At 43.1% G+C, this 14,001-nt stretch overlaps 1 protein-coding gene across 22 annotated transcripts in view; it reads right to left on the bottom strand.

Moving 5' to 3' along the window:
* LOC3291994 (probable nuclear hormone receptor HR38) overlaps positions 1-13,090 on the bottom strand; it is a 54,726-nt gene extending 41,636 nt beyond the window's left edge. The window contains exons 1-3 of one of the 22 annotated variants that reach the window (XM_061656735.1): positions 12,969-13,090; positions 12,401-12,427; positions 9,952-11,243 (exon numbers count right to left, since the gene is read on the bottom strand). In XM_061656735.1, coding sequence (XP_061512719.1) covers positions 9,952-10,655 — 704 coding nt within the window. In that variant the 5' untranslated portion in view covers positions 10,656-11,243; positions 12,401-12,427; positions 12,969-13,090. Of the gene's footprint in view, positions 1-9,951; positions 11,514-12,400; positions 12,428-12,821 lie in introns of those variants that run through there. The other 21 variants (XM_061656734.1, XM_061656740.1, XM_061656744.1 and 18 more) reach the window with 21 other exon arrangements.
* Between the last annotated feature and the right edge of the window lie 911 nt (positions 13,091-14,001).

The following is a 14,001-nucleotide window of genomic DNA, read 5'->3' as shown; positions in this document are numbered from 1 at the left end:
GCGAAAAAGATAATCCATTCCTTTTGTGGAGTTCCTTTTTTTGTGGACCACAGATGGTTCTGCTGATGGTATGGACTTTTTTGTTTCTTTCCCCTTTTTTCGGCCAGTTGATTCATAGTTTTTTGGCGGATTTTTTGTTTTAACATTGACAGAAGAAGAGAAAAAAAACAAATTCACCCCTATATAAGGGAATAAACCATTAACCATCTTACTGTCCTAGAAGAGTGCCATTTGTCTTTGTACCAGGGGCCGTTTTACTGGCGGTTTTGCGGCGCGAATTCGCACACAACGAAAGGGAAACGAGCGCGCGATATTTTAATGTATGGAAATGTGTTCTTTTCTATCGGGGGGATGCGTTCTATGAACACAAACGCCCCCGAAAGAGCACAGGAAAAATAGATTATGAATATAGACAAGCGTGTCCCATTCGTAAATTATTCTTCGCCACCCCCTCCCCCGCCACCGGTGGTCCGCGCATTTTAGCGTCAATCAATCAGCACTTAATTGCGCTTTGGTCTACATTTAAAGGGATTGGCGCGCTTCCCCATCTCGGAAAATCCAGCGTGTGGTATGCAAACTTATTCCGTCCAGCTCTTTCCAGTTGGCTGGTAAAATACGTTTTCCGAAATGGCTATAATTCATCCGGATTAATGTGCCGTGTTTGTTGGTGATTTGTGCCGAGAATCGACCGCCGGGGACACACGCTCTGATCGATTTGGCCGGTCCCAAAAGTCGGGCACATTGGCGGTGGCCGACTAAAAGCTTGCAAAAAGCTTTCATGCAAAAGCAGGTCAAGACGATATCGGGTTTAATGCGCCACTCCATAGCCTACGGTGACTTATTTCTTGAGCGTGTAGTGGTGATTGGCATGGCTATACAGTCAAGCACGCGCTGGCGGCACCATAAAGCGCAGCTGAGACAGCGAAGGGAGGACCGCCTAATTGATGTTGCGACAGGTCATTCGTCGCGAAAGGCAAACTTTCTGTATCAATTTCACGGTTAAATCTCACGCACGATCCTTTTTTTATGTGCGGGAAAGGCTCCTTCCTTTCAGAAAAGTGTCGATCGGCGATGCGTTTCCATGTCGATCGAGCGATCGGATTGTAGCATCCGTTAAATGGGCCGAGATTTCAAAACGGAATCCAAACAAGATCGCGCTCGATTGTGCTCGAGATATGGGAGCGAGCCGGGAGGCAATTTCGTAAAGCACTCGCTCTGGCCTGGTTGGGAGATACGCATATAATTTGTTCAACACTTGCCGTGCCTTATCTTGAGGCAATCTTATGCCCTGAGGGAGGGATGCAAGCAAAGATAGGTAGCAAGACTTCCTGTGCATGTTCTGGTGTTGTTACTTCTTCTGTGCTGCCCCCGGCAGATCATAAAAGAACCACACACACACACACGCATGAGACACAGAAAAGATTAATCACAATCAGCGGCGGTAGCCCTTATCTCTCGGGCTCGGGGGAGAAGTTCTCGGGATCTAATTTTTTAATAAAGCAATGAACTAATTTTGAAGCACATTATTCACACTGTTTGTATTTCACCGCTCCCGCGAGCTTCCTCTTACATGATGATGATGATGATGATGCAAGTGATGATGATGCTTTTACAACGCTGGAGATAGAAAAAAAACGGGGAAGATTCGTTGGAGCGCCTGCAGACATCCAGAAATCGGAGCGTCCATCGTCCGTTCGGCTTTGCTTTGTGTGTCATTTGAAACCGACCGAACCGAACCGGCAGTTGGGTGGCCAGGGGTCAGCAAAAAGGGTCATGTATCGATGATTGATTTTAGGGCTTCTTGGATAGGGAAATTTTGATGAAAAACTCATCCAAAGTTCAAAAACTTTTTCAATCTAATTTAGTAGGGTAAATGTACCAATAGTGGTGCAATTTGTGGTGGTACAAATGTGTTTTAATTGATTTAATTTGTCAGGAAGGTAAATTTATGAATATTTTAACACATAGCAATTGGAATATGTTTTATCTTTGCACTCACAACCATTTTTACCATGAAACAAATCAATTTTTTCACTCAACCAGATAAGCGAATTTTGGCCTTTGTTTGGTAAATTACTTAGAGAAAACTTATTTCTGTTGCTTATTTTAATGAAAACAGTACGACATGTCAAAAATATCGTCGAAAAAAATCTAAAATGCCATGTTTCAGTGTACCTATAATGGCACTATGGTAAAAACACTTAAAAATACGTTAATAAGGTCAAAAGGCAATACATTTTAATAATTTACAATATTATTTGATAACAATTATGTTAAAAAACGAATAATTGCGTTGTTATGTGGCCATTTAGAACGTTAACAAAGATATGAGTTTCGTTATGAAATCCGAAGGATTTTGGAAAAGTGTTGACACATTTCACAAAATAATGGATTTTTAGGTCATTGAGTAACGGAATGGCCCCATTTAACTTTTAAAACCCTTTGTTAAAGGCCAGAGAACATTTCACACTGACATAAATAACTTAATTACTTTTAATTTATCGTATGCAACGCATTTTAGTGCAATACCACCACTATTGGTACCACCACCACTATAGGTACGTTTACCCTAATACTAAAACGTTATTGAAGAATTCTGACAGATGTCATCTTGCCTTGTCTTGGTTCTTTTCAATAGACTGATACTAATCACCAAACAATGCTCCTAAAAAATTATTTGGTTTTGTATTGTAGCTTAAGTTGTTGAATAATTTTGGATATATTTTGGACAGTTAGGTTTCATCCAATGATGCTCTTCCAATTTATTTTTTAATTTACATTCTTACTTCATATTATTGAAATGAAAGAGTTTTTAATAGATTGTTCTTGTCAGAAGTAATGAATCTACTTATAAAATTAGTAATCAATAATCAGTAATAAATAAATATGTAATTGAGTGGTTTCCACCGCAAGAAGTGTCAGCTAATTTCCAGTGATTTTTCCTGGATTTCCGATTCAACTGACATATCAACTGTTGAAGACTCTCCTGATCCCAATGATCCACTTGTTTGCCGACCACTGGACTAGTCGGTTCCTGTTTATACTAGCCCCGCGATCTAGTAAATAGGGGGCTAGGGACGACTTTCCAGTCTGTGGACATACGGTAGCCACCAAACGGCTTCCAAACAAAAACCCATCACAGAACGTCAACACCAAACCTCGCTCTAGGAGCTCTCGGGCTCAGTGGATGGAGCAGCCGGGGCCCTGGCGACTATTAATATTAATTACAACCCCATACACACATAGCGCACTGCGCACCGCGGCGGCCCCTTTCTGGACCGTATTCGTGTTCGATGCGCTTGGGTCATGTTGTTATGGGTTTTCTCTGTAACGCCACTCCCAACTCGGGGACAGGGAAGCAACGAGCAGCTGTTTTTCCTTTGTAAAGGAAGGTACTGAGGGGAGGAAAAAAGTCATGCACCAGTTTTGAAACTTTTTGCTTTTGCTAATGCATTGCAGTGGGACACCTCCAAGCTCCTTCTGCTGCTACTCCCCATTATGATAGGAGAGTGCAGTCACCAGATAAGAGTTGTAATTAATCCAATTTACTAACATTCTCGCTGTTTATCGCGCCCTCCTTTCTCCACTGCTACTTCCATGTTCGCTATTTTCTCACCCACCTTGGACTAGAGGAGATACTATTACCTTCTGTGTTAGGGCCACACACAACCACACACGCTTATTATCTTCCCTTCCGAGTTAACAGCGAAACAGAATGTGAATCGTTGTTTTTTGTTCTATTATTTACTCAACATTCTTGGAGGCGCTGGAATGCACAGATGTGGCCATGTGTCTGTGTATGTGACAGAATTTGGGGCTTTTTTGCTCCCGTTAGTAACAAAAACACATTCTTTCGTGGCCGCCACCACTTACTCTGAGGTGCTCAAGTGTCCGACGCCGGTCCGATGATGATGAAGATGAAGATGATGTACTTGTGCAAACGACAGGACAGGAAGATGAGAGAAAAAAGCCCGGCATATTTTGTGGTTAATTCAAATTAATTGCCTTCCCAATGAGTACGCATGCCAAATGTAATGGTGGGATGAGGGATTTGGACAAAAACTGTGTGCGTGTGTGTGACTGCTTCTCATAACGAATTATCGCTGTCGATGAACCGTGGTTCAAGTGGCGCATTAAATCACACGCCCGACGGCAAACATGGTTAAAAGCGCAAAGAGCCCCAAAGAGAACACTTTGCTGTGCCTGTTTCTTTCATTTTTTTTGTTTTTTTTTGCTTCGATTCCGTTCCGTTCAATTTTAACGTCATCGTCGTCGAAAACCGGCGACTCATCTTGCAACTCAAATGAAATTAATTGATCGTTACCAGGGCACAGCAAGGAAGAAAAAAGATCATGCGAACTCAATGTAAAAGGGCGAGAGAGAAAGAGAGAGAGAGACATGTTTCATAAATTTTGTATAATGCTCCCACCGCGTTGCTGGCCAGGATTAGCTCATGTCATGTTGGATGCAATGTCTAAATATAAACCACGCAAACTAGAAGAGTCAACGAAAGGAAAAATGCCTCTCTTGTTGTCTCTCTCTCTTGCTCTAAATTAATAAGGTTTTTTTTCTATTGTCACGGTGGGTTGTTGCTACAATTTAACCGAACTTTGTTGTACTAGGAATGAAAAAGAGGCAATGATGACAGGTTAATGCCACTAGAAGGAGGGGTGGATTATATTAATTCACTCAATTTGATGGGGGTTATTTAAAAAAGAAACGAGAGGAGGGGAAAAAGGACACTTTGCCAAAACGATTAACACCCAAACGGACCGATGTTGGTTTAGCGAAGATCAGAAGATCGCTCTGAGGTGGTTTTTCCCCATCTTCTTCTTGTAATCCTTGGGTTCAACGACAAGCAAACTACAAGAGTATGTCGTGAATTAACCACCAAGACGTCTGCCTTTAAATCAACAGTGGAGGGTTTAAAAAATCGGGAGAAATTAAGAAGTAACAGGAAAAACATACAAAATTCCCACGTCGTGCGCGCTGGGAAGAGCATACAATATATTGACCTCTTTAATGCCCTCCGGTTGTGTGTGTGAGTGCAATCAAGATGAGTCATTTTTTGTCTGTTTTGTTTCGATTGCATGATAAAAATTCTTTCAGCAAGCTTCTCGGGCAAGAGTTCAACTTGGAAAGGAAGTAAAAAGAATTTTAATCGTTCATTTGTTTTGTGTGTGTTATTTTCTTTAAAGGGAGAAGCATGAATTGCGAAATTACCTTCAAGATGAGGTAATGCTTATTCTTGGTCTTATTAAATCATCTTCCACCTAGCCAAAGCAAACGAAATCGTGATTGATGAGCTTGATGAGTTGTTGATGCACTTTAACAAACAATTGGGCGTGCAATACAATATGGCATATGATCATGATTTGTAGCCGATCGCTGCATGTTGAAATACCCGACCCGCACAGAAAAAGGGGGCAACAAATTAAGCAATCCAACGAGAACGATTAATATCTCAATCTGACAAACGTTCCCATAATGCCTTTGCCTTTGTCAATAAGCAAAGTTGGTTTGTTTCGTCGATCACTATCTGCAACCGTCAAAGGTCAAAATCAAAGGCAAATATTGAAACATCGGCATACCAATTACACAACACGTGGTTGTTGTGCGGTGCTGAAAAGGGATTTGCCTGTGCCTGCTTTGCCCCAAAGGAAACCTGAAATTGAAATGTTTTGCCTTCCCCGCGTTTGTTGCTGCTAATAGTGTCAAATTTGTCTTACAAGCCCGGCCCGACAGGCAACAAATGCACCTGCACTGGCTGCAGTCACCATCCTCGCTGGCTGGTGGTTGCCTTTTTCTACAACTATTTTATCGTGAATGTGCAACCAAGAATCATGAGCTCTTTCGCATGGTATATTCAAACTAGCTTGACTGCATACAGAGGGAAGGGGAGTGATAGAGAGAAGTGGCTGAACAGGAAAAAAGGTAAAGCAACAACTTAATGCTTCTCGTTTTTTTTGTGTAATAAGAGTGCATATGGGTTTCTGCACTTTCTTTCGGAAAACATTCATACTGCGAAAAAAAATAAGAAGTATTTAAACAGGAAGCCCCATTTAAAATGCACCCGAGAACTACTCTCACTCATATGCCGAGATTTGCAATTTTGTTTACATTTCTTCTACATTTTCTGCATTGCTATTGCGCGTATGCTGGTGCTGCTGGTAGTGCTGCTACTGTATGCTTAGAATGTGTATTTTAGTACTTCGACCGACGGAGAATGCCGTCCGTGAAGTGGAGCTACGGCTGTGTTTACCTTTATTCATGAGTGTACACCGTTGGGATGCGCCTGCTGCTTGGTTGGCAAAAAGGTAATTTATTCCTCACGGTAAGATCTATCTTGATTCTTGAATTTTAACGGGCATCGTTTTTTCCCCCCGTACATCATCTTGGTTTAAGCCTTGGTTTTTTGCAAGTATGTTTTCTCTGAAGAACATGATTTACATGTTGGCGAAAGTTCAAGTGATGTTTTGGTCGTGAGAAGATCGACAGATGTTTGTTTGGACGTATGTTTGTGTTTTTTTGCCTATTTTCATGCTCAATTTACGCAATTTGAATATCATAAAAAAATGAAATGCATCATAATGAATTGTTGAAGCATTATTATGAATATTGTTATCGATCGATCGTGCTTGAAGCATCAATTTTGTATTCTTATTAGATATAAACATATTCCAAAAGGTAATTTAAATTATATATTTATTATTGTCTTGTTCTACAATTACTGTTCATTTCCTTCAAATAACCAATATCTTACGAAACTTCCGATATATTACCCTTTTCCTCTCAAATTGCACTCTCTTCGCACGTATCTCGTCCAGTGTAAATGCACCCTTCACACATCATCGCAACGGCCCAAAGTCCTAACAAGCCACCAAGAAAAAGGCATTCAAAGGGAACGAGTTTCTGCAGTCCCGCTAATTACTCTGCTAATATGATTTACCGGGGCTTTTCCTTTCACTTGCATCCCACCACCCGAGAGGGACAAGTTCGTTTGGTTGCTGGTTGAGGGATTCCTCCCTCAGGGTTTCCTTCCCACAGTTTTCCCCTCATCAAACTCTGACCCATCCCACGATCCATTCATCGTGATCTTACAATTACACCCGACATAACTCTATTTCTCATCCTCTCTGTTTGTGTGTGTGTGTGCAAAAATGTCACTTGTCTTGCCCACGATCGCGAACCACCGGATTGCCTGAGTTTTCAAAAACAGACTGGCGAAGACTTGCCCGTTGAGTTAATAAAGTGAAAATGAGGATCTCTTTAATCGAGCGCATCGCACCACACACCGACAACCTTGCGGACCTTTTGGCTGATGTGGAGGATCATTCTTCGAAGCTCGAATTCGCTTCACAGTCCATTGATTTAGGTACGGTCCTTCACACAACAATTGCACTTCACTTTTTGCTTCCCTCTCGAACCGCGAGTGCGAGTGCAGTCGTTCGCAAGTACACGCGCAAATTGCAAAATTCCTTCGTTTTTTTCTCTCTCTTGCAGATCGAACCCATGCGTCACCCCGTGCGCGAGCAAAGTAGCCAGTCCGCGCCGCACGCCATGCCTGCGCCATGTCATCGTTTGTCGGAGGTTTACTGACTTTAATGATGACACTTTCTTTGCACAGCTGCCACAACGGTACGAGACATCGGGTTGCTGCATCGCGAGGCAAGTTTCGCGAAGACGCTCGTTTTCTTCTTGTAAAAACGTACCTTCTTGCTGTTTGCTTGCCTGCCTGGTAGTGGTGCATGGTGGTGGTGGTGGTGCAGGAGACACCCCGTAGGGCTTCACTCTCAGCAGGGAAGCGGCACCGGTTGTGGCAGTGTCATAAAAATTAGCCACATTTGTCTGCCGCCGGTCCCGCTCTCGATCGCCGCTTCTGGTGGTGCACACCACGCTGAACGGTTTCGAACGGTCAATATTTAAGCAAAATTATGCATGCAAAATTGATAATTGTATGCCATCATAAACGCAATGGCGCGCTTTTTGAAGCATCCCGCGTGTCAGCCAGCGGTCGAAACAAAAGCGCAAAAGCCCGGCAATTCAACAAGAAAAAACAAGGCACAAACTGTGAACAAACGCAACAACTCATTCCGTATGCAAAACCCCCCCCCCCTTGTATGCATGCCGAGCGGGAAGAAGGACCCTTTTGGATGCCTTCTCGGTATGCGTGATTTGTGCACACTGTGGATAAACAGTCGCGGCAAAAGGTTAACGCAAGCAAGAGGTGTGCAAATCCCTTTGGACATTGGACGTTCACGCGTGAAGGTGACTTATGTGGCTCGCTCGATCGCTCCATTAAGATGCTTTATGCGCCTTCCCCTTCTCCCATTGGTGTTGAGGGTGGTGGATGATCGTGCACCCCAAAAACAATTCCCCATTCAACTGTCAACCGACGGGCGAAAGTGTGTGTGTCCCTTGCGTACGTACGCAACGCCTCTCAAGATGACTCAATTTACCTTCGCGTCTTATCTCCCTTTGGTGTGGTGTGGTGCCCATTGGGCGAGTGCGCGTCCGGATGAGTTATCGCGCTGTGGAGAGGTGGAAGGGGGGGGGGGGGGGGGAGGAAACAACACACATTTTCGCACCCAATGAAACACGCACACGGAATGGAAAGTGAGTCATGGTTCCACTTTGTAAAAATCTTCTTGCGATCGGCTGCGCACCACACGACGGTGTTTCATATTTCGCGCCTTTCAATGGTCGGTGCTTATCAGGCCGGGTCAGTTGCAAGTGGCAGGCAGGTCATCTGATCTGCCCCCGCGGCGCGGTGATCGTTTCTAGTGCGGCAGATCGCTTCAACTTCAAGTAGGTGAATAATTTCCCCAGAACGCGATTATTGCACAATTGTTATTTTGCGTGTTCAAAAACACATCTGGGAAATTCCCGCTTGAGTCATTATTAAATATAATGAAAAGGAATGCCGTCCTAGATCTGCTCCTCCACATATTATACTCTATATTTGTTTACTCTAGCCGCTTTACCAAGTAGCCGGCATTGAATCAACCTCTCGATCACTATAATTATCGACTGATAGGGTTTTGTTGCAGATTGTACGGCACTGATTGAACGATGATCTTGTACTACAAACTAGCAAAGCTCGATCGATCAGAGTTTAACAAGCACGTCATTATAGCTGCCCCCGTAGTAATCAGAATTTTACGATGCAAACCGATTGAGTCATGAGGATCTAATTTCAGAGGTAATCATATCAAGGCTCTCGGTGAAGCATCATCACCATCATCAGCTAATCGATCTTGTAAGGCATATTGTAAGGTTATAAGGCTTGATCTTCAGGTTTCTTGAGGTAAAAACATGATTATCAGGAGATCTTCTGAAATGATCATTTATATTACCCGTGTTGATATCCAGCATGAATCTTATTTAAGCCTTCAATCTATTCTACAATTAGTACTCGGAGCAAACAGTCCAAGTCCTGGTTCTGATGATCCAATTGATAAGGAGTGATCGTGATCTTCAACTGGAGCTTTTCTGAGGACTTCACGTCCATGATATTCATAAAGTTACGTCGCTAACTAGATATTGAGCATTCTTGACCGCAAAGATCTTAACATCTGAATTCAAAAAATACTTTGATGTCCTTCAATCCATGTTCTAATCCAAGACCTAGAATGTCCTTCAATCCATGTTCTAATCCAAGATACTGATGTGGATTTAGATGCTTTGGGAAGTAGTTACATGCCCTTAGGAGATATAAGATTTTAAAGATATTGCAAATCAAACAAGTTTGCCACAAAAAGCAATACAAACTTCTTTTTTTTTGCGGTGAAAATCTTGCTTATATGATGTGAAACTTCTACGCTGCTTAAAAGCTGCATAAGAGCTGCCCTTGCTACGATGATTAAAAATGCCTGTTTCAAAACGCTACAATGTAGCAATGTTGGGTGTGATGTACCTGTTTCCCAATTTGCCCCTCTTTCCGCTACCTACCTCATACTGTTCCACGCATCCTTGAAGCTTCCCTGCTCGAACCAATGCCTCCGTTCGTTCGAGAAGGAGCGTGACGAACCGATGGTCGGACGCACTTCCTCCTCCGAACCATCGGCATCCGTATTCCGATGGTGCTTGTAATGATGCGCATGATGCGAGCGAGGATGATGCTGCTGCTGCTGCTGGTGATGATGATGATGATGACTGTGATGGTGCGCTTTTTGTTGCTGCTGCTGCTGATCTGCCCCGGTCACGGTGTGCGCCCGGTACGGGTCCCGTTCGGCGGCGGCCACCAGCGTCGATTCCGTCGAAGGATTTGGCACCTTTGCTGGCCGCTGTTTCAAGTAGTGCTGCTCATGCCGAACGTGATGCATGCGGTACCGGCCCGCTGCCGGGGGGTCGCGGCCAGGCTCCCAGCGCATTAAATTGGCCGGCGCCGGCGGAATGTTGCTGGCAGAGGAGGAGGACGAGGAGGAGGAGGACGGTACGGACCAGGCGACCCGATTTGCCGTCCCCTCTCCACCGCCCGCCACACCCAGCCACTCGTCACTGTCGTCGTCATAATTAATGTCACTGTCACTGGCGGCCCCGACCGCCGACGCCGCATCGACGAAGCCGACACACATTTTCACTTTCAAAAATAAATGCAGAAGCAGCAGAAACCGAAAGGCCGCACTTTTCGTAATCGCCATGGATGATTTCATGATTAACCCCGGCACAGACAAACACAGAACGACGAACACACACACACGACACTTAGACACACTGATTAGCACACTTGCACGAGCACTTCGGGACAACGCTCGCGTGTAGCCTTGCGCGTGTTTTTATTTAAATTCACTGTATAGATTTCTATTCCGAATGATTATGTTTCACTCTGCTTTACGCTCCTTTCGTCAAAGCCAAAGCGAAAGAAATTTTGAAATAAATACGAGATCGGCACTTTAGAACGCACACGTGTTCTACACACGCAAACACTTGTCACTCGGCACGTGGAGCCCACCTTGTCTGCGGCTCTGTCAATCATCGATCAATCAGATCGAAAGCGAGGCAAATGGGTGGGGGGAGGGGGAAACGAGATCACGCTCTTCTTCTTTTACAGTATAAACACATCAGGCACACATGTGTGTGCTCAAAAAAAAAAGGAAAATGAGGGAAATGTGTACTTCTCTCCTCACTGACTCACTCTTTCTCCTTTCTTTGCACTCCGTTTGGTTTATTCCTGACCAAGTTTCAGCCCAAGATTCTTTAATTGCACTCGCCTCATACTCGTACTGCACACAGCATTTCTCCTGCAAAGATCGATCGGAACGCATTGGAGGTGGAACGAGAATTTACCTTCAGCAGCACCACCGAGCGGACCCAGTTTCCATTGCTCCGAATTCCGCTTCACCTCAATGATAACGATCCTCCTCCTCTGTCTGCGCTCACTCTGCTCGCGCGGGTGCGAATTGACATTAAGCACTGCGTGGGTTTGTAGGTTTAGGATGGTATTATAACTATTTTTTGTTTAATTACACTCACTTTTTAAGGGAGAATGATTTATTTTAAAAAGCGAGAAGCTACATTTAAATAAGGGTATAAATAAGCAGTATTTATTAATGATTCACTTTCACAAATTGTAGCAAATTGTGAGCGCGATCTTTAACGTGTGTCCATTTTCCATTGCACATTACCTCTTTCCCCCAAAAAAAAGTAAAAGTGCATTATGAGCTAAGTTCGAAAGCCTTCATCCTTCAATACACGATTGTATTGCCTTTCTTTTGGTTGAGCCACAAACTTTACAATGGTTTTTGGTTTTTGCCCGCAAGCATTAATACAGCTGCGCTTTATTCAGGCGAAAACAAAAAGAAACATTATCTGATGTGAAAATTATGAAAAGAACAGGCCAAAACAGTGATGTATTTAAAATAAAATAAAAACAACAAACAATCAATGAATAATGCAACAACGCGCGCACGCACACACACAGCACAACGGAACGCAATCCCCGTTAACGATCGTGATTATTTATAAAATCATCTACCTCATCCGTTCCCCACTGTGGCTGGGCGAATTGGGCGAAAAGAACAAGCAACACAAGAAGCAGGGCGCATAAGGATCGAAATAAAATATTGGGATCCTTGAGCGGTTCAGGACGGCCTGGGAGGACAGGAGGGAACACTGTCTCTTGAAGCAAGCCCCAGCCACAAACACACACAGGGGCAGACCACGTTTTAATCATACAAAAAATTAACAACACACCGCGTATCACTGACAAGATTTAATCTTTTTTTTTGTTGTTGCTTCCGTCGCAGTCTTAAGCACGGATTGAGCAGAAAATTCACTTTAAGCTGGTCGAACAGCAGTGGATAAGTAAACGAACGGTAATGTGATGAAAACGGAGGGCCGAAAAAACACGATCACATTTACGGGGGGTTTTTACTAAAGTACACACATAATCACTTACTCTCGATCGAAACCAATTCGTGGTGGACTGAGAAAAAGAAGAAAAAAAATGGTACTGCACCCGACCAGAAGGACACTTCTACACTTCATACGTCACCGTTTTAGCTCCGCTACCACTACCTCCTGCCACCTGAAAATCTGGAAAGGTGGTGAGATAATATGCTCATGCTTCAACGCAAACCCAGGGGGGGGGGGGGGGGAGGTGGATTGCACGCGACCACAGACAGCACAATAAATTCATTCAAGCGTATGATTTGATTTGAATCACATTTCCACTCACGCTGACCTTTCTTCCCTCTTGCGTTCTTTATGTTCTCGCGCAATCTTCACAATCGCTTTCTTTTCCATCCGCTAATTCCACTCCGTTTACACTTTGTTAACGTATTTTTTTTAACGTTTTCCTTCTTTTTTTCTCAACTCACACAATACTTGAATTCTTGAACTTCACACACATTCGATATCCTTTTGATGTGTTTTTTTTTTTGCTGTTGCTGTTGCTACATTTTTGTGTACGAGGAGCGTGCTCCTTTGTAGCGGGTGATGTTAGCCGTACGCGATTCTTTACGTACCCCGGGATGTGATGGTGATGTGTGATGAAGAAAATCGAGCCTGCCTCGAGCTCTCGAGGACGGTCTGTACGCGCGCGAAAACCCGACGTATCTGGTCGAGGAAGTCAGTAGTAATAGCTGAAGAGAGCGACCGCGCTGCTCTCGTTTGCCGTGTGACGGGCCGAACGGGTGCGGGTTGGATGAAAAGTGACCCCGTTGGTGGTGGATCGTTCGGTTGTGGCTGCGGTTCATTTCAAGCCAGTATTGTGTGGGAGTTATTTGCGAGTTGTTACGAGGAGTTTAATTAAAATTTTAATACATTTACAGAATAAGTATTCAAAATCGATTGTAATATAAATGCTTATTCTAATCGTTTCGTTCTTGACTTTTGTTTTGGGTTTTTGTCTTCAGTTCGTATAAGTCAACCTGTGTTGGTTTTGTGATATCCCAAGTGACATTTGATCGAAATTGTTTTCCCATATCTGCTCGATTAGTACTAGATACGCTTGAAATTGTGAATTTGTGTGTGATCAAGTGTGTTGAAAGTGCCAAGATTTGGAGTGTTCGTAAATTAGAAGTTCCTCTATCGATAGACGATGCCGTCGAGCTCATTTTTCATTCATAGTTATGGTTTGTTGATGAAAAACAAAATCTAATGTTGTGTTACGTTATTTTATAAAAAATGGATATTATTTAAGTATAAAATGGAAACATGGCCAACTATACAGTCGTTGCCACCAAATTTTGGCTCTAAGGCATCAATTTTTGACAGTGCGCATGAATTTTTGCCTCTAAGGCATCAATTTTTGACAGTGCGCATCAATTTTTGACTCTAACGCACCTATTTTTGTCTGTAAGTCATCAATTTTTGACTCTTGAAGAAATTTTGACAATTTTACAAGGTATTTAAGCAGATTTTTAACAATTGTTATTCCACAACTCATAAAAAATACAAAAAATGTGTAAATTGATTGTTTCTTGAGAAAAAAAGATGAAATTTTAGAATTTCTAAAGCTTTTGTTTACAGCTAAAAATATGTGCTAATTTTTTTCAC

Source organism: Anopheles gambiae, chromosome 3 (genome assembly GCF_943734735.2).
Source record: "Anopheles gambiae chromosome 3, idAnoGambNW_F1_1, whole genome shotgun sequence".
Taxonomy (NCBI): Eukaryota; Metazoa; Arthropoda; class Insecta; order Diptera; family Culicidae; genus Anopheles; species Anopheles gambiae.
Note: the sequence above shows the minus strand (reverse complement) of the source record. Positions and strands in the feature narration are given on the sequence as shown.